This window comes from Triturus cristatus, chromosome 1_2, assembly GCF_964204655.1.
Source record: "Triturus cristatus chromosome 1_2, aTriCri1.1, whole genome shotgun sequence".
NCBI lineage: Eukaryota > Metazoa > Chordata > Amphibia > Caudata > Salamandridae > Triturus > Triturus cristatus.
In genome coordinates, this window is record NC_140580.1 from 38613363 (window position 1) to 38640858 (window position 27496).

The 27496-nt window shown below is 46.2% G+C and overlaps 1 protein-coding gene across 8 annotated transcripts in view; it reads left to right on the top strand.

Annotated features, from left to right (window-relative positions):
• RAB44 (RAB44, member RAS oncogene family) overlaps positions 1-27496 on the top strand; it is a 710497-nt gene that overhangs the window by 484334 nt on the left and 198667 nt on the right. For all 8 annotated transcript variants that reach the window (XM_085600504.1, XM_085600485.1, XM_085600530.1 and 5 more), the window contains one exon: positions 22575-22670. In XM_085600504.1, the coding sequence (XP_085456630.1) occupies positions 22575-22670 (96 nt within the window). The remainder of the gene's footprint in view (positions 1-22574; positions 22671-27496) is intronic.

Consider the following 27496-nt stretch of genomic DNA (forward strand, 5'->3'; position numbering starts at 1 on the left):
TGTAGGGATTGTCAGAGCAGACAAAAGCCTATATATAAGCTGGCCGTGTTGGATCTTTGTTCTGTTGGAAGTAAGGAACCCTCTCTCTGTCCAGAGCTGCCCAAAATTATGGGCGACTTCAAAGGCGTACTGACTGTCAGTATAAATATTAACAACCAGTCCCTCGCTCAACTGGCAGGCTCGAATAAGGGCAACTAACTCAGCTGCTTGGGCGGACTGATAAGGAACTTGTGATGTCTCAACTACCGCACACAGCGTAGTGATTGTGTATGCTGCAGTGGTGGTGCCATCTGAAATGAAATGAAAAGGGCATTTGTAAAGCGCATGGCTACCCGGAGGCCTCCCAGCGCTAGGGCCAAACTGATAAATGAGTGGATAGAAAGAAAGAGAGGTTAAGGAAATAAGAGAGTTTTGAGCTGTTCCTGAATGAGCGATGACTTGGTTCATTTCGGAGAGAGAGTGGCAAAGCGTTCCAGAGTCTCCCAGCATTCAATGAGAAGAGTCTACTGCCACTTCTGGCTCGTTTAATTCTGGGGATAGTGATAAGACGAAGGTCATCTGAGCGTAGCTCTCTCCTTGCTTTGTAAGGACGGATTATGGCTGCGATCAGGGGGGGACCTGTCCCTGGGAGGGATTTATGTACAATGCAAAGTGATTTGAAACTAATTCGCTCCTTCACTGGGAGCCAGTGGAGTAGACGGAGGGAGGGTTTTGCGGAGACTGATCTGGGGGTACCCGTCAATAATCTGGCTGCACAGTTTTGGATGACCTGTAGTTTGTGAATTACTGAGGTGGGGGCTCCCAGATAGAGCGCATTGCCATAGTCCAGTCTAGAGAGCAAAATGGCCTGGACCATGTTTTCTTGGCTTGGGGAGCACTTTCCTTGCCGTTCTGATCAAGCCGAAGCAGGATGCAACTGTCTTGCGGGCTTGAACTTGGAACGTTAGGTTGTTATCTAGCCAAATGCCTAGGCTTTTTATTTCGGGTTTCGGAATTGGAACTGGCCCCATACAGGAAGGCCAGATGGTTCTAAGTGCTGCGTTATCGAGGTTGCCCTGTGTCATGACCTCGGTCTTTCCTCCATTTAATTTCAAATGGGAGGACCCCATCCAGTTTACCACTTCCGCGAGGGAGTCTTTCAGGGTCATTGAGTAGGGTGTTGATTGGTTTAGAGCTACGACCATTTGGGTGTCGTCGGCGTAGGTGACCATAGGGATCCCAAAGGGGGCAATAATTGATGCCAGGGGAACCATGTAAGCGTTGAAAAGCGTCGGACTCAACGATGAGCCTTGGGGAACCCCACACCAGAGAGGCCGGGGCTTGGAGCTTGTGTCTTCTTCAAACACTTGAAAAGTGCGGCCCTCCAGAAACGAGCACAGCCAACTCAGGGCTGTTCCGCCTATCCCCAGCTTGCCAAGACGATGGCTCAGGACCTGGTGATTCACCGTATCGAAGGCTGCACTCAGGTCTAGTAGGATTATGGCTGCTGCACCTCCTGCGTCTAGAAATTACCTACTCTGTTCCACAACCGCCAATAAAGCAGTCTCCGTGCTCTGCCTAGGCCGGAAGCCGGTTTGAGAGGGGTGGAGCTGGTTGGAGGTTTCCAGGAACTCGGAGAGGGTATGATTGACATATTTCTCCGCAATTTTTGAGATTCCAGGTTGAAGGGAGATAGGGCGGTAATTGCCCAGATCTGCGGGATCAAGGTGCGTTTTTTTAAGAAGGGTCCTGACCATAGCTTCCTTCCAAAGTGGGGGGACTATTCCCGTACAAAGGGAGGCATTGATAATATGGGTGATTGTGGGACCGATGATAGAGGCAGCTTTAGCTAGGATATTCATGGGCCTCTGGGTGAGCCACTTTTCACTGTGGGTAGGAGCGTCAGAAGCGTTTCCAGAGAAAGGGGGGGAAACCAATCTAAACAGTGAGAGGTAGAAGAGGGATCTGTGAGGGGGCATGTCGCTGGGTCAATTGGAGGGAGGGTTTTTAGAATAATCTGGATTTTATTGTCAAAGAACTTGGCTTGGGATTCGCAACGGGATCCATGGGGATCTGTGGGGATAGGAGGAGCTGGACATTTAAGGAGTCTGTTTATAATGGCGAAAGTCTCTCTAGGGGAGTTTGCTGCTTGCTGAATTTTTGCCTCGTAATAGGCAGCTTGGACTTTCCTCGATTCCCTCTTGTAATCACGTATGGCTTTCCTGTAGGTGAGCTTGCTTTCAGCCGCAAAATCTTTCCTCCATTTTCTTTCTAAGGTTTTGCAACTCTGTTTCAGATTGCGCAAATCAGCCGAGTACCAAGGTGATCTAGTGGCTCCAAGCTTTTTGGTAACCCGGACCTTCGGAAGGACGAGGTTAAGAGAATCATTTATCCAGCTACAAAAATTGTTATACGATGCCACCGGGCAAGAAATGGTCTGAGGGGTGTTCTTTCTGAGTTCGTGGAACCATTTCTCCTGGGGAAGCTTGGACCAGGGACGGATAAGGATCCGGATAGGGGGGACCGGAGGCGTGAAAGTTTGGGGGGACCATATAAAAGGTACCAAATGGTGGTCGGACCATGGGAGGGGGATAGAGTCTTTTCCCTTGAGGGTCTCCAGATTGGAGAATACTGGGTCAAGGCAGTGTCCCTTAGAGTGTGTCGGAAGGGAAACTTTTTGCATCAACTGGATGGAAGCAAGGTCCTCTGCTAGTTCACCTGCTACTATGGACTTACAGTTGTCGAAGTGAAAATTGAGATCTCCAAGAAGCAGGAAGTTTGCGGAGGAACCAGCGAGATTGATGGTGGTTTCCACCAGGGAGTTGCAAAAAACGCCCACTGTCCCCGGGGGGCGGTAAATCAGAATGCCAGAGAGTGAGAGAAAGGGGGAGAACTGTAGGGAGAAGTGGACATTCTCACAGTCCTGGAGGGGGGAGCCAAGAAGGCGGCAGGTGATATAGTCCTTAAAGACAATCGCAAGTCCTCCACCTTTGCCAGCGGATCTATCTTGTCTCTGGATCACATAACCCTGGGGCAATGATTGAATGATATCTGGATCGGAGCTGGCAGTGAGCCATGTTTCGGTTAAAAAGAGCACCTCGGGGGAGGAGTCTTGTAGAAGGAGCGAGATTTCTGTAGAATGATTGGGAAAGGATCTACAGTTTAGCAGAAGGAAATAAATAGCTGGAATGGTGGAGGAGCGGGGAGGGAGGAGGGGAACGGTTGTGAAAGAGCAGTGAGGGCATTTAGAATAAGGACTATCTAGTCGCAACGAGTGGAGACAGTTAGCCCTAGGGATTTTATTGAGTTGCAGCAATTGCGATCCAGAGTATTTAACATGTCCTGGGGTAACGGGAGCAGGGGACCTGGCCCCAGGCCCCGGTTGGGCGCGGACGGGCGCAGACGGGCTTACCTCAGGTGCACCTTCGGCGCGCCAGCGGCGCGGCCGCTGTGCGGTCGCATCATGGCCTTGATTTATGCACCTCTTCCGACGCCGGGTGCAGCAACTAGACCGCTGCCCCGAGCGTCTGGAGGCGCTAGTACCGGAAGTGGTGCACGAGGCCTTCCTGCCCGCCGAGCATTGAACACAGCTCGTGCCGGGGGGGAACCTACGTGTCACCGCAAGTGCAGATTAACAAGAAAATATTTTTTGTGTGCAAAGCAGCAATAGTACTTAAAAATAAAGTCAACAGAGCTAATAAAATATATTTTTTTTGTGTGCAAAGCGGCAATAGTTTAAAAGCAAATCAATAACGAGGTAGTTTCACTAAGAGTTAATCACAACAAAAAACTGCAGTTTCTGCTGTAACGGATCGAGCAAACCATTCCCTGGTTCTGCCACTGAGGAACTAGTCAGCCTCAGGCGATCACGTCGTGGTCTTGATTTATGCACCTCTTCCGACGCCGCGTGCAGCAACTAGACCGCTGCCCCGAGCGTCTGGAGGCGCTAGTACCGGGAGTGGTGCACAAGGCCTTCCTGCCCGCCAAGCATTGAACACAGCTCGTACTGGGGGGGAACCTACGTGTCACCGCAAGTGCAGATTAACAAGAAAATATTTTTTGTGTGCAAAGCAGCAATAGTACTTAAAAATAAAGTCAACAGAGCTAATAAAATATATATATTTTTTTTTTCTGACAATGTAAAACAAGAGCCATCGACATATAGTTCCCCTTGAGGGTCAGATAAGAGAACATCAGTCAGGTCTACCAGTCCTTTTGTCTCTACCTCTGTCTGGAAGATACAATCATGGATGTCAATCTCCTCCTTCTCAGAAGGGAGGGGTAGTAACGTGGCTGGGTTCAGAGTAGCACATCTTTTGATCGTTATATGTTGTGCAAACAAAGTCAACTCATAACCTGTCAGACATGCACTGGTGAGGTGCTACATCTTCATTCTACTCAAAAGCGTGTCCCAGCATGGGGTACCATCACTGTGAGTTCAGAATCAAGTACGAGTCCAGCCGATTGCCATATCCAGCCGCCACAGCCGCGACTGCTCTTAGACAGTTCGGGAGGGCTTGCGCAACGGGGTCAAGCAGAGCAGGAAAATAAGCACAAGGCCTTTGCTTATCTCCAAATTTTTGTGTTAAAATAGAAAGCGCACAACCAGCCTTCTTGTGTACGTACAGCACGAACGGCTTGGCGTAATTAGGTGTACCAAGCACAGGAGCCGAGCAAAGCACAACTTTTAATTGTTCAGAAGACTGCTGACATTCAGGCGTCCAAGGCAGGGGTTCATGCACATCTTTAGTGGTTGATGTCAGCAGGGGTTTTGTTAGTAGGGACTAGTTAGGGATCCATTGGTGACACTAAGAAATAATGCTAATAAAAGCGTGCACATCTTTCTGAGTTTGAGGGATAGGTCTTTTAACAATGGTACTGATGCGTTCCGGAGTCAATCTCCTACCCTCCTTCAACAGAAGGTGACCTAAGTAGGTGATCTCCTGTTGACAAAACTGAAATTTTGAGAATCGGAAGAATAGGTCTATTACATACATTAGCAGCCGTCTTCTCAACCCCTCCCTTCTCAATCAAGTCCTGCCCAATCTGCAACAAAGCTCACTCAGCAGCCTGTGGTATTTTGTACTTAGGAATACGAGGCAAAATAGCATTGTCCTTAACTGTAATGGAAACGGGTGATATCTGCAACAATCCCACGTCCGTGTCACCCATAGCCCAAAGAGTAGGTGGCACATCTTTCAATTCAACGGGAGGGGTGCATCTTTGGACAGACACTGCTTGGCGCGTACTACGTCCGGACCAATTGTCATGTAAACACCTTCTGGAGAACAATAAATAGTAGCATGTAACTTCTTCAACAAATCCAAACGCATCAAATTTTCCCTGCAATTGGATGTCAGCAAGAATGGTGAGTCCACAGTGAAAGGGCCAATAGTCCGAGCAAGGGGTTTCACAATGGGACTCACTACCAGTACACCAGAAAAGCCTAAGCCTACTGAAATGTTATTATGGCCATATAGAGCCGCCCAAGGGACCAAGGAACGAGAAAAAGACGTGTTTGTTGCACCTGTATCCACCAGAAACTCCTTAGGCGAACCATGCACATCCGCACTAGCATACGGACCACGTTGATCCACAGGTATCGCAACTGGTCCCTCACTCTGTCCCTGGCTGTCCTAGCTCTAAGATTTCCCTGTCACTCTATCCATTTCATAATCATCATGATAATACTGTCTACCTCAGGGGGTCATCAAAATAATTTTGGTCCGAGCGATCCTGCGAACCCTTTCCTGCCCACAGGCCCCATGATCCCGTCCACGAGAACCTCGCCCTCTGGGGACCGCCACCTTCTGCAAAAGCATGGGACACTCGCAATGTCAGTGCCCCTCCTCCTTGCAATACGTGCACTGATTCGGACCCAGAGGAGTAGTGCTTGTCAGCCTACTAGTGCGCGGGAGCTGTCGGGTTATACCTCCGCATCCGCTACCATTCCCTCTAGCAGCCTGCTGCAACAGCACCTTTGTCTTCAAACTTTGTGCTTCTTCTCTGTCTTTTCATTCTCCTCATTCTCCCTGTGCTCATAATACTGTGCCATATTCAAAATAACAGAAGGGGAAGAGGTGGACCAGGTGCTTTCAGAAGCCTGCAATCTATTTGAAATTTCAGGGAGCAAATGGGAAACAAACCTATTAACGAACAACCGAATACCACCGTCAACAGACAAATCCTGTCCACTGTAATCTAAAAACACTCCCTCAAACCAAGTGAAAAAGTCAGACACACTCTCATCTTTCTTCTGCCGACAAGCCAATAAATTGTCCCAATCAACCGTCCTCGGTGGAATAGGAGAATGCATGTACGTGATAATACGACCTGGCAAGGCAAGTATCTCTACCCTAGGCTTGTTGCCTGGTTTTCTATCTAGATCCCAAACCTTAATTTGATCCCAGGTACTACCCAATTCCACGGCATGGTCCTGCGGTGTGTATCTGCTGCCAAATATCAACCGGAACGAGTAAACCAAAAAACATTTCAACGTCAGCAAGTGTCATCACTGTAGAAGAAGCAGCTTCAGTCAATTCCTTCTAATAAGCAGTGGGATTTTTTCTAGGGTCAGGCAACTGATTTTTAAGCGCCAAAACTACACTCCTCTTCCAAGGAGTGTAGACCCATTGTTCTTGGAAACGGGCCGCCGCCGCTTGGCTAATGGCAACGTTACTTTGATCCCTGAGTTCCGGTATTTCCGGATGGTAGAAGAGGATGAACCTCCCTCATCGGAAACTGCGTTACTGGGGTAGGGTTCTTCTCAAGCAGTCTACCCCGATAAGCAACCACTTTTGCAACATTACTGAAAACCTGACCGGGCGCCATATCAGTGGCTTATACATGGTCCCTAATATCATACAGAATCTGCAGTGCCACATCCTTGAAACACTGTTCCCAAAGACCAATGCTTAGGAGCATGCTGTTGCAAAAAAGGCTCATAATCTTTCATCACACTCCACACATCTTCTGCACCATAGATGGGATTTCGGGTCCACTGCTCAGCATGATTAGCCACCACCTGTTTTTCCACATCTCCTATGTCAGGTGGGACTAATGTCCAGCCCAAACGTTCCCTAAATTTCATCCAGTCTCTATCGTAAAACCCACGTATGGGTGTCTCAGCATTCTGCAAAGCCGGGGCATGGAAGAACACGGGGAAAGTAACAACCGAGGTAGCAGGCACCAGCTACGCTGCTGGCTGCATTGCAGGCTTAAGGGCTGGCGAAAGAGATGCGGAAGCAATAGGTATTGCAGAAGTACTAACAGTCACAGTTGCCACAGACGGCAAGGACATAGAGAAGGCAAGAGATGCCGTAGCCAAAGTAGTCTAATCAACAGTAACAGAAGCAGAAACGGCAGGGACAGAAGAATCAGGTAGCGGGGCCTGTGAGGGAAGAGCGGGATATATTCTCTGCAGAGCATAAGGAGGTGGTGGTCGGGATTCCAGCAATTCCTTGACAAAGGTATTCTTCTCATCTTGGGCTACATACGACTTATCCATATTCAATCGAAACCTTCTATTTGCACATTCAATTCCTATCTCTTGCTTCTCTTTATCATATGCTACAGGTTTCTGAGTTAACTTTTACAGTCTTTCTTTTTGGGCCTCTTTCTCTGCTTTCATTTGTCTTTGTTTAACTTCTTTTTGCCATGTTCTGAGGGAATCAAACTTAGACTGCCTACTTCGTTTAACAAACAACTTCTCTTGTAAAAAAGCTATTTTCTGTTTGTCAAAAGTGCTGGTTAACGGCCACTGCAACTCGGCATTGTCCCTCATATATTTCTGCCATAACGTACTAAACAGAATAAGGCCAAGTCCAAGCTTCACATACATGTCGAAATTCGGGGTGCCTTCCGGAGGTGCTGGCTGACTCCCTTCAGTTGACCATCAGCAGAACAACAACGGCAGCAAGAAACCCAAAACTTGCTGCAACCAGGCATTTTCAAAAGTAAGCCAAATTCTTTAAGTTGCCCGGTAAAGTGTTTACAGACTCTTTGCACCAAACGCGGTCCTCAAAATCGCCCCAAATCCAAAAGCGGTCTCAGAACCGCACCAAATACGAAGGCGGTCCTCAAACTGCACCAAAGACAAACCAAAAAGATACCATATCCAAGTACAAACCAAAACAAACTCACCTGGTGCACACAGGTCAAACAAATGAATTCTCCACTGTCGACTCTTTGCACCCAATGGTCAGACCCAAGGGTTTTGCAGTTCTGGACCCCAGCCGGGATGATCACTGGGCAAGGCACCAACTGGTCAGACAGACGGGGTAGCTGCAAGTTCAAGACTCTCTCGTGCAGGGATCCCTGGTCTGCCCGTCCGACCCGACGATGGCCCAACCTCCTCACCCGTCCGCAGGTGAGAATGGGTCACCCGATGGAGTCCCTGTTTGGGCGCCAACTGAAGGAAGTGACCGGATTAGGGTCACTCAGACCACCTCTCAGCCTTCCATACTAATGAAGAGTCGGTGAAACAGTAGAGAATCCAAAAAAGCATAGATTTTTTGGGGTACACTATAGTGGAGTCCCGTCTGCCCAGTCGCTTGGGGTGCTGCAGAGAGGACTGACTTCAGAACACATGATTATGCATTTTGTACAATTCAGGATCAGCAAAACATGACCAGACTGGAAATTTCCAGTTGGGACCAGCTACACAATGAATGTACAGCAGAAGATGTTTCGATCCTGAGACTGAGCACACACTATCTGTGTGCCATTGCCTGTGCTGTTGGGAGCAGGCTTCTATCTATTGGGAAAGGTATGCAGTAACAAAAACAGTGTATTCATTAGTACAGCAAGGCCCAACATTGAGGGACAGAGAAAATTAAGCACAGCTTCTTCTAGCAGAGTCAGAGAACAGTTAATTGCGATAATGGCCCAAAATGGCAGCTGAATATGAAATTTTACCATAAACGCTAACTTAAGCAAGGCAACATATAGTAACACAAAACAGGCATTTTTATTAAATTCCAACAACACCCATGCAACGTCTGTGGAATGCCTTCCCAGGTCAGAGTAAGGCAATTTAGCAATTTGCGCTGCACTGCTTTACTCCAGATTTATGGAGCCACTCAGGGCCACGTAAAGTGGCCTTGCACAGCTTCAAAGATCACATCCAAAGTTTGTGTCACGTTTGCACCTCTCTGCGTGGTGCAAAGTGATGCAAACTGGCTTATAAATAGGCCCCTATATTTGTCAGAAATCTAGATTTTGGTCCAGCAAGTGTTTTTTTTGTGGTTTGGTGTAGATTTGTTCAGTAGCTTTTGAGAAATGTTTTAAAAAATATTTTTATAGTGGGACTCTTAAGATGCTCAGAGGAAGGGGCCTTTCAGAATGATTTAGGGCCCCAGGGAATAAGGTCCTAGGGACCATAATCTGCTCTGGGAGTGGAGCTCCTAACACCCCTTCCTAAATATATATTTAAATTGAGCCCCCAGGTGCAGGGCAAAAGCAGTCATTTTACTTTGAAGAAATGAATATCTGCTGGCATTTTGTTTTGGTTTTTGCCGCTATCCCGTGGGAATACCATGGGTTCACTGCAAAAAGCTCAACTTTTTACAAACATTTTAGTCCCATGGAGGATATCCCTACCCTGCCTCCTTATGTTGTTTTTTTTAAACACATTTTCATGGCAGGGGACTATGTCCCCAGAGTCCTGTAATGGGCACTACAGAATTTGTATTCATGTTGCAGCCAGCCAATGTGTAACCTAAGACCCTGGCTTAGATCTATAAGGTTTGTAAGGGTGACATGAGTGAGCTTAGTTCAATGCACCAATGCTTGAATGTGAAAGAAAGATTATTGCAGTCCCCCAGAGCCTCGCCCAATACATAGTTGAAATGGTGTCAATGCTTTTGGGTTGCTAACAGTCCCTAAGCAGGGATCCAGGGATGCCATGGTGATTGGAAGCAAACCTATTTTCTTATTTACAATATCTTACACAAACTGTACTAACACTCTCAACTTGTCGCTTAGTATAGAGAATACCATTAAAACATCACAAATGCATGCTGAGAACAATGAGAATAAAATGAAAATGTCTACCATAGTTAAAATGTAATCTAACAACTCAACACCCTAAAACCTACTTCTGTGTGCTACACTATTAGAGCATGGAGTAGCATAACTTGCTTCTAGAGTTTCTTAGGGAGAATCAACACACTGTGGTAAAATAATGGAATCTGACTGTTGCAATGTAGTAAACATGTGTGGATGTGTATTTATTAGTATTCTAGATACCGTGGTTGGTCATGTTTATTTTCAGTAGCATAAATATACACAGGTAAAGGTAAACTATATTTCAGTGCACCCATAATCGAAAAATTCCTAAAATATTCCAGTTATTGTATTGTATTGTCAATTTATTGAGCACATCTCTACCAGAGAATTATGACGGTAAGAGGAAAAGAAGAAAACACTATTACATTGCAGAAAAGAGGGCAGAAGCTGTGCAAATGGGTGGTGGGCTGATTCCAGTAGCTCAAACTAAAATCTTTACTACGTAATTAAAGGGAAGCAGAGGAACTATTTCCAGAATGTCTCCATTCTGTTGCTGACATGATTGAAATAGCACTATCACCAAATGTTTTAGTTCATGATCTCAAGTTTCTGGAAGGTCTGACTAGATTGATCTTGGATTTTTTAAAGTCTAGACTGTGCAGAGCTGTGATCACGGTTTTGAAAATAACTCTCACTCTTATTGATAACCAATGTAGCTGGTATGAAATCTGTGAGATATGTTGATGTATTTGGGTTGTAGTTAACACATGGTCTGCAATATTTCTGATTGTCTGAAGGTGTTTCAATGACTTATCAGCCATCTTCAGATAACAAGCATTTCCATAGTCAAGATAAGATAGAACAAACACTTGGATTGTCAGCATCTTGTAGGGGTGGTCTGTAATGGAAGAATATGTTTGAGCAACTCTAGATGTCAGAAACAGAGTTTAGACACAAAAGCTACCTGGTGCTCCAGAAATAACTCATACTGTATTTAAACCCCCAGATTACATACACACTTTACAGGGAGAGTGTGTGGGCCCATAACCTCTGGCCAAGCTACAGAGTCCTGTTTTGTTGTGTTATTGTTAGTAACTAGCAGTTCACTTTTGGCAGGATTCTAATTCAAAAGTTGGTTGATATCCACTGCCACACCTCCATTAGGATGTTAGCAACATTGAGGTGGGAAGCTGAGTCAGACATATCTAATGATTTCTGCTGGTGCAAATAAATTAGTAAACATTTCAAACCACACTCTTATTTTGCCTAACAGCTCTTCCAGGGGTGTCAAGTTAATGTTGAAAAGAAGTGATGATAAGCTAGACCCCTGGGCAACAAAAACCACAGTGGTAGGGACAATTTGTGCAGGGAAGTGAAAATATTAGTACTGAAAACAAACTAGAACCCTTGCTACAAAGTAAACAATACGACGACCACCAGCGTCGTAATTTAGGCAAACTAGGTTTACCTCATACATTAACAAACTTTGAAAACCGAGCAAATGGATTCAAAAGTAAAGTACATATAATGGTTCAAGTACACATCAAAAATGAAGTTCTTTGATTAAATGCCAAATGTTCATATCTTGTCTTTATTCCGTGATATACTTCTTCGCTGCAAGCACACTGCAAGCCAACACGTGTTTCGTCCTGACATTAATAAGTCATGGACTTCATCAGGGCTGAAGACAAAGAAATAACTGAATTTCACAAAAGGTATACTGATAATGACAAAGGATGCATGTAAATATTCTAACATCAATGAATAAGAAACATTTAATAGTTAATAAAAAGATATTAAAGTGCTATTCCAAAATTACATAAAAACCTAATAGATAATCATGACGGGAGGAGAAAACGGATATAATGTGTAGTGTCACCGAATAGTAATAAATGAGGATAAGTAGTGTCTATAGGAAAGAGGGGAAAAACACAGCGAGGGAGTAAAATTGATAAGATGAAGTAAAAACCCAGTGAAGATAAATGTGTGTAAAATCAAATACAAACCGTGAGAGGGTATAGAAAATTAAGGGGAGTTAAGGCAAATTAAATAAAAGACAATACATATATTAAAAAGAATGTTAAAGGAAGAAACTACTATCATATAGATAGAAGAACAAGTCGAACTGTCCTAACAGTGAAGATCAAGTAAAGACAAACAATAATGTCCTGTTAAGTTTTATAAGTTGATCAGATATTAAAGTAAATAATACAAAAGGACTCACCAATTCTTATTAGTATCAATTAGCGTGTCATACGAGTCAAAGAGCCAGAAGCGCAACGTCTGCGATCCTACAATTAAAGGATTGAATAGCTAAGATTTCGGTGAAGTTTAGTTTCAATTTTGTTTCAGGATAAATGACTGATACCTAGAGCTGAATACATCAGAGAGATACATTGAAATATAACCAGATTGGAGCCTTCCAGCTCAAGATTCTACTGGGTATGCTTTTCATTAGCAATTGCCACTGGTTCAGTAGTTACTTAAGTATTTTTAATTCGAAATCTTAGCTATACAATCCTTTAATTGTAGGTTGTAGATTGCATAGTGAAAGCTTCACTTACCTCCTCTACCATGCAGAGCAAAATCTGTTGCTTAATAATTGTCAGACACAGAGCAAAGCGCAACCTAGAGGGCTTTGTTATGATGTGCAACCCACAATTTATAACACAACTAACCTTTTACTGTTTTTTTATTGCAGTTTTTTATGTTCTGTATCCACCTGCCATGCACCCATTCTGTGATGTGTGTAGCCTTCAAAGAGGCACTATGCCCAACCTCCTTTCATTGTGTGCAGTGGGGGTTGGTTGCAGAACATGATTGGCTTTGCACTGTGCTCAAAATGATGTCTAACAAATTTCATGCTGATTCATCAGACAACAAAGGTATTAATTAATGACATTTTATTGCCCCCATATATCTTTGACTCCTTGACAGATCTTCTTAAAACTTGACATAGCCAAAAAAAAGCTAAATCTGCCATATTTTATGCAGATTCTTCAAACCATGGCAAATTTATTAGCAAGTAAACATGTCTTTAATCATCTGTCACGGACGTCAGGACTGACCACAAAAAACTGACAGACAGAGTCAAGACTAATAAGGTCTCCCTTGCTTAAGACTGGACCCTGTGGCATTGCCATGACCATTGGTGGCCAGGATTCTCAATTTGAGGGACAGGGATGCCCTCCTCCACAGCGCTTGAGAAAGTGCACCTCTCCTGTTGAACAATGCCCGAATCTCGTTGTGTCCAGATCACACAATCTTTGTCCACCTTCAAAGGGCCTCCTTTCGGGCGGTGCAAAAACAGTTGCATGCACTGAGCCTCTCCTATGCTTTACTATTTCCTGCCTAGCTCAAAAGAATCCATGAACAGAAGAGTAACTTCTTTGATTCCCCTGAAAATACACGGGACTGTCTGGAGCGCACCTTCCCGGAGGCTCCCCGACCTGAGGGCCAATGCTGTTCTCCACCACAGATGCAATGGCAGACCCGGGTGGGTAATGACAGGGCTCGAGCAGGCGTGGACGGGAATCTGCAGCTCCAAGGCTGTGGAGAGCCAACGAGCTGCGATCATTTCTGCGACCTCTCTCAGGACAACCACCCACCATCATCAACAGAGGGTTCCTCTTCAAGTAGCACGACTCAGAGAACAGTATGGCACTGTTCCTCTCAACCACCCAGCAAACAGAAAACGACCTACTGGGGTGATGACTCTGTAAGCAAACTAACAATGGGTCAGATTGCATGGCTAGAGGTGGGTGGGAGCACCATCTATCCCTGTGTTTTAAGTCTAAGACGGATCCCTGTGATAGCCAAGCTGGCAAGTACAATATTGATACACATGCTAATACAAGTGCCTTCATCAATAATCAGGCCCTTAGTTCACTATACTACTCTCCTGTCCTACTGAATATGTTTCATTGGCTACAGTGGGCTTAATTTTTCCCCATTATGCTCTAAATGTTTAAAAGAGGTTGCCAGCTCCCAGGCTTAGAGGGAAACCCTTAACTCTTTTAGGGCTCCTAGAGTCCGCTAGAGAAATGTTTGATGACATGCCAAGGTACACCCTGCAAGCATTTGCCCAAATCATTCTATTGTTTGTATGTTCTGCTTCACATGTTTGGTCAAATGAGGTGCCGATATTGGACAGTGTATTGGGGGCTTTTTGTTTCATGTTCTGCTGACATTCATCCAACCGAATTATCAGCATGATGATGCTTCTTGTCTGCACATGTACACCTACTCAAGCTCCCAAATAATAAATAGCCATGTCTGTTACATGTCACTATAAAATACTCACCTAGAATGTCCAGGGTAGGGGCTCCATACACAAGACACATAGAATATATGCCCAGCTTCATCGACGACAGGCATACATACTGTGCTTGTAAGAAACACTATCTCCGAGGCCCACTAATTATGTAAAAGATGGAGGGGACAACTGGTTCCCACCTCTTATTCTGCTTTTGCACGAGGGGCTGCTGTCTGTTTCCATGCTAAGGTCCCGGTCAAGACCTTGGACACAGGAATTGACATACAAGGTAGATACAAATTTACTCTGGGGTACACTGGATTCCCTACCTGTGGTGCTCAGAAGTAAATATGCCTCAAACACAAAACAGGTCATATTGCTCGCACATCTGTCTTCGGTCCTTGCTGACTAGATGATGTAACCTTGGATCCTGGGAGGGGATTACAGTGTAGTGCTGGAAATTGATCTTGATCGCTCATCACCCCAACACCCCCCCCCCCCCCCCCCCCCACACCATGTACGGCCCCAATACGACAGGCTAAAGCTCTTTAAGCCCGGGTGCAGGGATGGACTCTATTGGATGCCTGGAGCTGCCGAAACGTGGGTATGCGTGAATACTCTTTATTTTCCCTGCCACAAGCCCTACATGTGTGATTAGACTGAATACTATGCACCACCTCATTCCTCACTCATGTCACTCATGCCACACACTTATGGAAGTCCCTGTCAGACCGCCACCCTCTGGAACTTATGGTGTCCTGGGACCGGGTGCCTACTCCCGTCCCCATGTGGCAATTACACCCTTGCCTACTGGAAGACGGGGTAGTCCGAGACACATTAACTAAAACTATGGACACCTATTTTGCCAAAAACGCTAATACGTCCTCCTCGCCCTTAGTGGAATGGAATGCATTTACAGATAGTATTGAGAGAAACATCAATCAGTTCAACTGTTGGCGCCTGCCAAACCATCTTCCGTGAGCTGGAATGCGTGGAGGGGGAGCATGCTGCGGTGGCAGACACAACAGGTGCAGCAGAGCGCCAAGTAGTGAGGATTGAATATGCAGAACTCCTCGAGCGAGTTATAGATTACCCATCGTATGTGCAGAAATCAAATGCCGAGGCTGATAAATCCGGCTCTCTGGTGGGCCAGATGATCAGAGAGACCCCCTTCCCTGTTCCCATTCTTGATATCCTAACACCCCAGATGACACAAGTCACTACACAACTTGAAACTAATATGGCTTTCCTCGACTTTTATGCAGAAATATACGCAGCTTCTCCTCCTACTGGTCCCAAGGCCATTTGCACCTTTTTAAGTGACTTGAACCTGCTGCAGGTCCCTGCCATGGATAGAAAAGCTCTAGCAGCCCAACTGTCTACTGGCAAAATTCGTGAGGCCATTAAGGAATTACCCCGCAATAAAACCCTGGGAACACACAGACTCCCGGTGGAGTTTTTACCACCTTTATAACCCACATGACACCACAGTTGGAACGTCTGTATATCTTCTCCTTGGAGGAGGGAGTGCTGCCCTCTATTAAAGGGCAGGTCTTGTGACTTCCCTGTTGAAGCCCCGTAAGACCCCCTCTAATATTTCTTCATACTGGCCCTTATTGTTACTTAATACCGAGTACAAAATTCTGAGCAAGATACTAGCATGCAGGCTTCTCCCCCTGCTCCCCAAAATTATACACAGACCAATGCAGCTTTGTTCCTGGCCGCAGTACCTTTTTAAACATACGCTGACTATACCATGTCACGGATGCGCTCCAAAGACATACTTTATGGGCAGGCTGCCAATCACTGGATCTACACCAAGCCTTTGACACCTTGGGATGGGATTACATGTTGGTTGCCCTCCGACACTTAGACATCCCTTCCAATTACATACGATGGGTTAAACTCTTATACACCTCTTTCACGGCTAGAGCACAGACGGGGGCGCACATTTCAGATGCATATCCTGGTTTTCAAGGTAACAGGCAGGGCTGCCTGTTATCCCCTTTATTGTTTATGGTAACTCATGACCATTAGCGCAGCGGCTCCGGCAGGGTACACACGACTGGAGAATACCTATCGTGCCCACAGTCTATGCATTCTCTGTGTAGTGTATGCAGATGACATAATATTGTATTCCAGGGACCTCCGGGTGAACTTGCCCATAGTAGCACAGACACTTACATTCTTTGAGATGCTCTCAGGATTGTCCATTAATATTGAAAAATCGTATGCCTTCCTCTTTGCGGATACTCCCATTGGTCCGACTATACCCTTTGGAGACAAATCTATCCAGTTAGCACCCACCACATTTTGATACTTAGAGCTCCAAATATACAGAGACACACAAGACATTTTAGAAGGGAATCTCCAGAAGGCGATCAACTCCCTTTGATTGCAGATTTCCTTTTGGACCTCGCTCCTGCTGTCAGTGGCTGGTCGATTAGCACTTGCCAAAATGGTAATGCTGTCACTCCTACCAGTAGTGATACCGGCTCGTTTTTTTAAGTACCCAATACTCTCCTGGTAGACCTGGTGTGCTGCACTGGCAGAAGGCGAATTATTCTTGCCAAACTGCAGTTGCCATCGGACTGAGGGGAGATGGGAGCGCCAAATTGAAAATCCTATTGCCTCGCAGGACAACTGTAATGGCTCTCTTATTGGCTAGCCAGACGCAACAGTGCATGATAGAGCAGGCCAATGTACACAAACTTATCTGCCTAAGCTCGCACACCCTCACTGATGCTCTGTTACTGTTGCGAGCCGCGTTTGCATACTGGAAAATAGCCATGAGATACACTATATCGACTGTCCCATACGCCCCCAATATACCGCTGCTGGGACTTCCCACACCAGTTGGCTCTCTAATACGAAGGTGGCTGGATGCATGGGAGCGGGTTGGAGTGACAACAGTGGGGGCACTTTTTGAGGATGGGGCCTTGTTACGCCATGCATTCTTTACCAACGCTTAGGGACTGAGAGACTCATTGTTTCTCATGGTTGTGAGTATTGTACGATATGTCAGACAACACTGGTCCCTGGATGAGGTAGAACCACTCACTCATGAATTCATAGAGTCACTACATATTATGGGCCTTGGCAGTCATCTAGTACGGTGGCTGTACCGGGGATTTCAGTAACATGTCTTGAACTCTCTGATCCCTCTGATAGCCTGATGAGAAGAGGATGTGGGCCGAGAGTTCTGGGATAAAGAAAGGGCCTTCCTCCTTCAATTCCCCTGGAAAATGCCCAGTAATTCCATATTTAAATTCATTCAGTTCTCCATTTTGCACTGTGCATACCATATACCACATAGACTTCATGCCATAATCCCTATTGTTCTATCAAAATGCCCCAGATGTCCAGACCTGGATGCTGACCTGTTGCACATGCTGTGGCTTGCCCTACAATATCCTTATACTGGACACAGATCAGTTCTCCACTGGGGGAGGTAACTGGAAGGAACAACTGTCAGTCAGCTGAGAGTGGTATTTTGGATCTCTACTCACGCCTAAGGGGAATAAAGTGTTGGCAAGATTTGCGGAACTGGCACTACTCCTGGCTAAACGGCTCCTGACTAGGAGGTGGAAATCTGCAATGACCTCAGTGATATCCCATTTGAGAGAGCTGGTGATTAGCAGAAAGCGATGCTCTCAAACTGTAATAAAAGGTCTCAGATCTCCCCTGGACCAAGATATGTACCGTCACTTTTCCAGGGCGAGAATATCAGTTCCAAACTTATGGAATATAACATATACACAGCACTTGCTAAGGTGGGCAAACTTTCAACACTCCCCCAAAGGCAAGGCAAGAAAACAATATCACATAAGTCTCCTCTAGACCAAGGTAACACACACAACACTTCTCTAGAGCGAGATATACTTTGGACATCACTTGCCAGGAGGGCACTCTCATCACCTCCTACGTCAAGGAAAAGACGAATTCAAACATATGGAATATATACATTTATTAACACAATACTTCAATCACGGCAGGCCGAATATATATATATTGATCATGGCAGACTCTCACATATCAAATAACCGATTGAAATACACAATCAAAGCAAATATATATGTAGAAATATATATGTATGGATATAAGAATCAGAAAATAAGAAGGAAAGGAAAGAATTCAGTAAAGAATGAAGAGACAGTTAGTAGCAGAGACACCTCACCTACTGCTTCATCATTTCACCCCACTTCGCTCAAGGGGAGTCCATTGCTTGAACCGGGTGAAAGCTCAGAGGTGACACCAGCCCCCACTCTTCCGTGACAACACATCTGCTCCACAGCGTGAACTTCCACCGGCCAAGTCCCAGACACCTCCTTTAGTACAAGTGAAGACGTAAGACGAAGCTCCTTATGAGCCTCGCCCCCTTTTCCCATCAGAGTCCATACCACTCCGCACCAAGGTCACAGCATCCGCTGGCCAGGTTTCTGCTATGGCTTCGAGACAGAGTACGCACATTCCTCTGATAAAATCCGTTTTTCTCCAGTCGGTAAAGTGTGAAAAGCAAGTGAGGAGCTGAACATGCCCTCCCCACTTTGCAACTATGTGCAAGCACAGAATATAGCTTCAGTCAAGATAATGGAGATAGTTAAGCCATGCACACAGAATGGCCCAAAGCAAGATGGAATCAGAAAGCAAGGGTGACATGAAACCATGTCAAAACCAATAGTAAGCACTGCCATAAAGCAAGGCAACGTCAGAAAACAGAATGACATGAGGCCATGTCAAAGGCAGTAGGTCAAAGTCATAATTCACATAACCCAAATAACATTATCTCACATAATCCCTCAGTATCCAACATTGAGCACATGTGTGCACCATCACCCACAACACTGCACCTCGACATCCCACACCTTCTATTCTTGGCAAAACTATTCTAATAAAAAACAGCAAGATTACAGGACAGAAGAGAAGCAGGCATATGCAAAACCATCCTACATTAAGGCTAGGGTAACATAACACACTAAAGTCAGTACAAAATGGTGGTGGTTGAGGGTCATCAAAGGGTGTCAGACCACTAAAGTGGCTTGTTCACTACAATTGTTTGAATCCTTTAAAACAGTAGCGTTTCCTGATCACTGAATACTGTCTCCGGCCTATATGATGAACAACACCACACTACCGATGCTCTACAGCTGCTGCCCATTTAACATCCCTTGGTGAACCTAACCGATAGTCCTTGCCCAATAATTAGCGAACACGCTGTTGGCTTTGGTGACCTCATTGAATGGGATCTTTCTTGACTTTAATGAACAGCATGGTATATTTGCTTAATTGCTGCCTATCATGTTGCTACAAGATATATATAAGGGAGTGGATGTCAAGATACAGGAGGGAGGGGGGAACTGTTATCTTTGGAAATTGGTATGTGTCACATGATTCAAAATGTCGATTTGCCGCAGTATCTCATATTTGTATTGCAAAGACTTGTTCTTAGATATCTAGTGCATCAACTCCCTTTTTGAAGAAAAGGCAGATAACATGCCTGGTCACTCAATTTCTCCATAATTTCTCCATTCAAGTCTCACTGAAGGAATTAGAAACAGGTCATTGGGATCCGAGGTGTGCAAAAAAGCCACTAGACCACATTTCTTCCCAATTATGAGGTGTTTAGGTTTCTCCTCCAGACAGCTTTAACTGCCTGTTGTTGAAGACATATTGTGACCACTACAATATAAAGAGTGCACTTTGAATCAGCCGCTTGCTTATGACTGGATGATTTTCTTATCTATATCAATCAATCTGGGAATTGTAAGCACGGTACTCACCTGTGAGGGTATCAAGGAGCTGAGGGGGGTGGGTACGCAGTTCCGTTCGGCCGAAGAGCCAGGTCTTGAGCGTCTTCCTAAAGGTGTTCAGGGAGGGGGCGTGTCTGATGTCTGCTGGTAGCTCGTTCCAGGTCTTGGCCACAATGTGGGAGAAACATCTTCCGCCTGCCTTGGCTCTGTGGATGCGCAGGGTTTCAGCCAGTGCGAGGTTGGAGGATAGGGGGTTTCTTCTGGGTACGTGGAAGTTTATTCTGTTGTTGAGGTATTTGGGTCCATTGTTGTGTAGGCATTTGTAGGCATGTGTGAGGATTTTGAAGGTGACTCTCTTCTCTATGGGGAGCCAGTGGAGTTTCCGTAGGTGTAGGCTGATGTATTCGTGCCGGGGGATGCAGAGGACGAGTCTGGACGCGGTGTTCTGTATCATTTGTAGTTTGTGTAGTAGGGATTTGTTGATGCTGGCGTAGAGAGTGTTTCTATAGTCCAGTCTGCTGGTGATGAGTGCGTGGGTGACTGTCTTCCTTGCCTCAGGGGGGATCCATTTGAAGGTCTTGCGTAGTATGTGGAGGGTGTTGAAGCAGATGGAGGTGACGGCATTGACCTGTCTGTTCATGGTGAGTGCTGAATCGAGTACGCTGCTGAGTTTCCTGGCATGGTCTGAGGGGGTAGGTGGGCTTCCGAGGGCAGGGGGCCCCCAGGTGTTGTCCCATGCTGAAGGGGTGGTTCCAAGGACGAGAACTGATTTTTTCTTGGCATTAAGTTTTAGGCAGCTGTTGGTCATCCAGACTGCGACGTCTTGCATTCCTCTCTGGAAGTTGAGCTTTGCGGTGGTGGGGTCTCTGGTGAGGGAGTGGACGAGCTGGGTGTCGTCGGCGTAGGATACTGTGTTGAGGCCGTGTTGTCGGATGATGGCTGCGAGGGGAGCCATGTAGATGTTGAAAAGGGTCGGGCTCAGAGATGACCCCTGTGGGACTGAGGTGATGTCCGTGGGGCGGAGAGGAAGGTGGTAGTCTGATCCTTTGGCTTCATCCGGTGAGGAAAGATCGGATCCAGTCCAGGGCAGTTCCTTGTATGCCGGCGTCGTGAAGTCTGGCGTTTAGTGTGCGGTGAGAGATGGTGTCGAAGGCAGCACACAGGTCGAGGAGGATGAGGGCTGCGGTGCGGCCATGGTCCAGTAGGGTGCGGATATCGTCTGTGGCTGCTAGTAGGGGGCGGTCTCAGTGCTGTGGTTGCTTCGGAATCCGGATTGGGATGGGTCGAGGACTGCATTTTTTTCGATGAATCGTGTGAGTTCCCTGTTGACTGCTTTCTCTGCCACTTTGACTGCGAAGGGGAGGAGCGTGATGGGCGGGTAATTCTTGAGGTCAGTGGGGTTGGCTGTGGTCTTCTTGAGCAGGGGCTTGACTTCTGCGCACTTCCATTCGTCTGGGAAGGTGCCTGATTTGAAGCCGGTGTTGATGGTGTGTTGCAGCTCAGGAGCTATGGTTTCTGTGGCTCTGTGGTAGATGTGCGGGGGCCAGGGGTCAGTGGGGGCCCCTGAGTGGATACCTTTCATGACTGTGGTGGTGTCCTCGGTCGTGATTGATGTCCAGCTGTAGATGGTGGGCTGGCTGGTGTCTCGGGGGATGCTCTTGATTAAGGGGCTTATCTCCCTCTTATTGTTTTTGTCCTCTCACTGGATCACAGCTGCTTTGCCATCCTTTAGACTGGATGAGTTAGGTACCTCCACTGCTGACATGTGGGAATTACCTTTTTCATTTTTTCTTTTAGCACACCATAGGAGTACATGGCTTTCCCTGCTCTCTCCCACACCCACTCATTCCAACTAACGTCCCCTACACCCCAACTTTCTCTTGAGGTTAACCATCTCTCCTCCCCTTCAAGTAAAGCCCTAATTTTTGTAAAAGAAATTAAAAAAAAGCGAATTACTCTGTGGAGAGCTTGATAGCTGCACACTGCTACAGGTCACTCATTTCTTTTTCTTTACATTGCTTTGCGTGCACGTTTTAATTTTTAATTTGCCAGTCTAAAATGACTGTCAGTCATTGTGAAACAGTAACATTATAAAAAATGCCAGAATGGCCAGCAGAGCATCATTAGGTATTTGCACACAAGCACACATATTGGTGACCATCTTGGAATGGGTTTTCTTTTTCTTTATGAGAGAATCCAAACCATGCCCACGCATGGGCATGCGCATGTGCAGTGATGAAGCAGCTGCGATCCCTGAAAGTTCTTTCTTGTATCACATGTGCTGTGAAGCCGCACATCTAATTTGCTTTTTTTCTGTGATAAAAGCTAGCATTTAGCCTTGGCAAAATCAAACTCCCTGCAATCATCTTTAAAAGTGGAGACCTATCAACAGTGGCAGCTTGTTTAACTAAGCAGATCAAATTGCCATTGGCCATCCAGGGTGTGAAACAAAGTTTGATGGCAATCATCAGCGTGTGTGTGTGTGATGTGTTATGTGCTTGTATTTGCCAAGTCAAACAAGATTGTAACCTCTACGGTAAACCTTTTAAAAGATAGCTATGTCTCCTAAATGTTGTATTTAGAGTGACGCCCGGAGTAACTTTCAAAGCAAGGAGATGAAGAAAACCCTGGATTTTAAAGAGAATCACATCCAGCACTTAGTGGTCGTTCAAAATGAGGTAAGAATATTTGTAAAGTTTCTTGATTTTCAGAAAAAAGCATAACAAAACGATGCATGACATTACTGTTTATCACGTGTTCATTGTCTGCTAGATCTAAGGAGAGGTGTTGCTTAGGGGGACACACAGATCCTCGGGTGAGTCTTTCATGAGCTCCATAGTAGCAGATACAGCGCATCTGTGCTCTGGGTCTCTGTTTTTCAGCGAGATGAACGCAGTGCTTTAGATCCTCTTCTGGGGTGACTTGACGAGGATGTTGCATGTCCCTTCTTTATGGATATCAGGACAGGATCTTGTGGGTTCCTTCTTGGCCGACACTCTGGGAGGTTGCTGTGGCCTTCTTGTTTAGAGATTATCGGGATTTTGCCATGTGGCTCTTCATTGGCAGAAACAAGAGGTGTTCGTTGTTTCCTTTTTGGTTTTCTATGGTAACGCTTTTTTGTGTACCTCGGGGCAGGTTTATGACGACTGGCGCATCCCTGCAAATCAGCAGGGATGCGCCAGGTAAGATGCTTCACCACAGATGCTCCACATTTACTATGCGGCGCAAGGATAAACATCTCCCGTCGGAAGGGTGACGCATTGCTTGAGTCGTGTCGCATGCGCGATGCAACTCCAGCAATGCTCGTGGCCTGCCCATACATAACGTGGTGTGTCACACCTTACGCCTGCTTCAAGCAGGCGCAAGGTTTTGACGCAACGGCGTCGGAAAAGTGACTGAGTGGAATCTTGTAGATTTCACTCAGGCTCTTTACCGAGGCTTTACTGTGCCGGACGGCCCCACCTGCACCAGAACGCCCACATGCAGAGCTTTACAACGTGATGCATCTCCTAGATGCGTCACTTTGTAAATAGGGCGCAACGTGGTGCATGGTTTATGCCGCCGCAAGGTGCTCATAAATCTGCCCCCTCATTCTTAAATGAGCAAGCTTATGTGCTACAATATTGTAAAATTGCATAATAGGTATGGGAACGCAATGCGTAGAATTGTAAGACCACCAGGGGCGGCTGGTGACATTTGAAAGTGGTGGGCGTAAACTTATTGCCGTACTGCACTATGGCGAGCGAGCGTAGGGAGCGAGCCTGAACAACTTAAGTTTGGTTCCGGGGGTGGGGGGCTTGGTGGGAAGTAAGAGTGGACAAATGGTGCATTTTCAAGCAAACTTGAAGAAGCAGGAAGGTTAATATTGCACTACGATTGAAATATTTATCATTTAAGAAATTGCCAATTTTTGAGTTAAAGAGGACAATCTTTGCGTATTTTACCAGCAGAGTGCCCGCTCTTTTACTAACTGGCCTGTCAGCACTAAAATGAGTTTCTTCCCGAAACCGCTTTTCAATAAAGAAACTTCACTCTGTCCTTGTTTTCCTCAGCGTTCTGGTCTGTTTTAATGCAATTTCTAAAACCATTTTAATATGCAAAGTGGGAGTTTCCCAATATTTATCTTATTTCATGGTTATATCTGCTTTATTCAATTCACAATAAAGGGTCACTCAAAGTCTCACACATATGGCCTTAAAATGTCACACACCAGCAAACACAATCACTGGAAATGTCACACATAAGCAAACTGGAAACTTGGCAGCTATGAGCAGGCAAGGGGGGGCTTCAAGAGAAAGACGGCGAGAAAGAGAGGGGGTGGTAGAGAGAAGACCATCGGAGAGAGAGAGAATGAATGGATGGAGAGAGAGAGGCAGTTTGAAGGTCCTTGATATGTTCTTCCCTCTCACAGAGGGCACTGGTCCATTGCCAAGTGGAAGCACTGAAACTAGTGAAGAGTACAGTAAGTGCACCTTCAGGGAATGTAGCGTTCAGCGCTCCTTCGTGCGTGTCTTTGTGTACAGTTAGATACAAGTTTGTTACTCAGGAAACTGAAATCAAACCATTCATGTGTGCAGCTCATAGAAACAATCTGCCGTATCGTCAAGAATAATAAAATGAGCAACACCTATATAATTAAAATTCCACTAAACGAATCCTAAACAAAAGACAAGATAAGACCACAATTAAACTCCACAACGTCGGGCTGCCCATGGTAGTGGCTGAGGGGTTTCCTGTGTTCCAGGAAGCGCTAGGTGCGGCTGCTGCTGTCTGTGGAAATGGAGTGCAGGCAGAAAGTAACTAGTAAGTGGGTGAAGGGAGAAAACGCCAAAAGGTCAAGAGCGCAGAAGAAGCGCTCTTCCTGAGTGCCAGTCTACCACATTTCCTGCCATTATGAGTGAGTAAAGACATTATTATGACTATTTACTCAGCACGGATATACCCAACTATTTGCTTAATATACAGCATTGCACTTGTCATAAAAACCACTTGCGCTTTGAATCGGTCAGTGGACATCCAAGCATTCAGCAAAGCACAAATATATATAAATCAATAATATTGCACACTTCTGTTTGCGTATACACGAACACGTATACTGATACATTTCTGTGTGCTCTACTTACACATGGATAGCTATGTAAGTGGTACACTTGCTGCTGAGCTGTGTGATGGTCTGTCGTTCACAAATTCAAACCTCGGCATGGTCGACTTAGCCTTCCACTCACGTGTGGTCTATAAATTGAGTATCATTAAGTTGGCCAATAATAATATGTTTTATAGCGCTTTGGTGTGGTAGAAGAGCTGTATAAATGATTTTAAGTTCATTAATCCAGAGATGTTTATTGATATGCCTTTACACACCTCTCTCCACACAACAGTTCACATACCTCAGGTATATTGCCACAGTATACATGCATGCATCGGTTTGTTGTGCAATTTTACACGGCGTTCCAATCCATGCATACAGAAACCCTGTAAACACAAAGATTTCATCATCACTCAAGTTAATATTCCTCATTTTATCGACAGCGTGAAAAGCTTAAGTGGCCCTGTCGGATTCCAACTAGTGAAATGTATGTCACGCCGACCTTGGGCTGCAGAGGCATTAGCCCGCTGAGCTACTGCTACAGCGAATACACATACAGACCCTATACATATTTTAATAATACCGTTCTATGTTACCCTGCTCGTGAACACTGGTTTGGTGTGTATTTGTGCGAGATGTGGTCACAGTAAGAAACATGAATGCATGCACTGCATGGATTAAACTAACAGCTACGGAAAGGAGAAACGGGGGACTCTTGCGATGATATTTAAAAAAGAAAATTGAAAACTTAAACTCACAAATTTTTCTAAAAAAAAATATGTCCAGCTAGGTCAAAGTCCGAATCTAAATGCAGCATCTGGAAATACGTCTGGTGGATAAATTGTCCATTGAGGCAGTGACAAGAGTTATGACTTCCTCAAACGGTGTGATCTGGGGCATATTTTTCCCTCCCTAGCTAAAGGAAGCTTGGAATATCAGGTCTGACGATTGATTCCAGAGTAAGCAAGTTTAATATCTCCAAATTGTTCCCTATATGCAGTTTCCAAAGGTGGCATGAGGGGCGGTTGAGTGCGTTGTTGTGGATCTTAACCAGGGGATAAAACCGAACTTTATTGCAGAGGCCGCCGTTCTTCCCCGAAGGGGGGGGAGAGGCTCAGGGGCCGGCGCCACAACCCGCGCCGCGCCGCGCCAAAGGTGGTGGGGAAACCGGTTCTGGGCGCCTACGGCGACCGGAAGCGACAGGTGGTAGCCCCTCCCGCACCCAGGCCAGCCTGGTGGCGACTAACTCCCCCCCCCCCCGCCCCCCCGTCCAATGGGGGGGGCGATGCAAGGTACAAACCCCCCAATGGGGGTGCGTTACCCGGGCGGGCGGGAAACGCAAGGGGGGAATATAAGCAACCGCTCTCCCAGGTAGCTCCTAACTTCGTGGAGCGGGGAGAGCGGTGCACCGGCGAGAATTCTTGGAACCCACCCACCCACACATACGAAGCAGCAGTGTCGCAGTGCTGGACAGCAACACGAGCGTTGGCGGAAAACTGTACGATGGTTGGCTAAGGAGACACACCGACAGGGCGGTGTGTAGGAGGAGGGCCGCTCACCTTGGGATGCCGCACGGCAGGGTGATGTGGCCTGGCCAACAAAGGGGGGTAGCAAACGGAGACGGCGCTCGCGGCCCAGACCCGGCCTGTCGGCAGGGCACAAAAGGTAGTGAGTTGGGGGCTTAACTCCGGGGAGAAAAAGCTACCCCTCCCTACATGCAGAGAGCGTGGGTGACCAACCAAATGGTGGTCCCGGTGGTAACAGGACAAAAGAGGACTACCAAGGACTAACAACAGAACTGGTTGGGGGGTCATTTACTAACTGGATGTACAACAAACTACGAATGGGGGGCAGGGCTTTGTGACCAAAGACATGGCAGTTCGCAAATAACCCAATGTGACCGAAGTCATGCCAATATGTGTGTAACCATAATAAAATCTGCGGCCAACAACGACCACAACAGTACAATCCTTGTTGGCTAAGTTTCTTGGGTCGCCAGTGGGGCGGGGGGCTGGATAATAAGTTCCACCGGTTAGGCGCAGTGCGAGGGTTATAGCCCCAGGCAAAGCAGAGTGAGTATTTCTGTTACATTTAATATCAAATTCAAGCCCGCTTTGACTGCTTGCAGCAAAGTACCTGCGCACAACTCGAAACCTGCATTTCCACATGCACACCCCAACCACTTCAAAGGCAATGCGGTGGGGATTAGCAGTCTAGCCATGTGACAGCTACGTGTTACCCTACGGAAATCTAATTTCTTAGCATTCGCCATCACACATGTTGCACTGCAAGGTATTTCTACATCCATCCCAGTGGTATGGATGTATCAACCTATGTGGGATGAAATGCCACGTGCCGACTTAGTCCCGCCAAACCGGAACCTGTGCGGTAAACACTGCTCACAAATGTATACAGGAG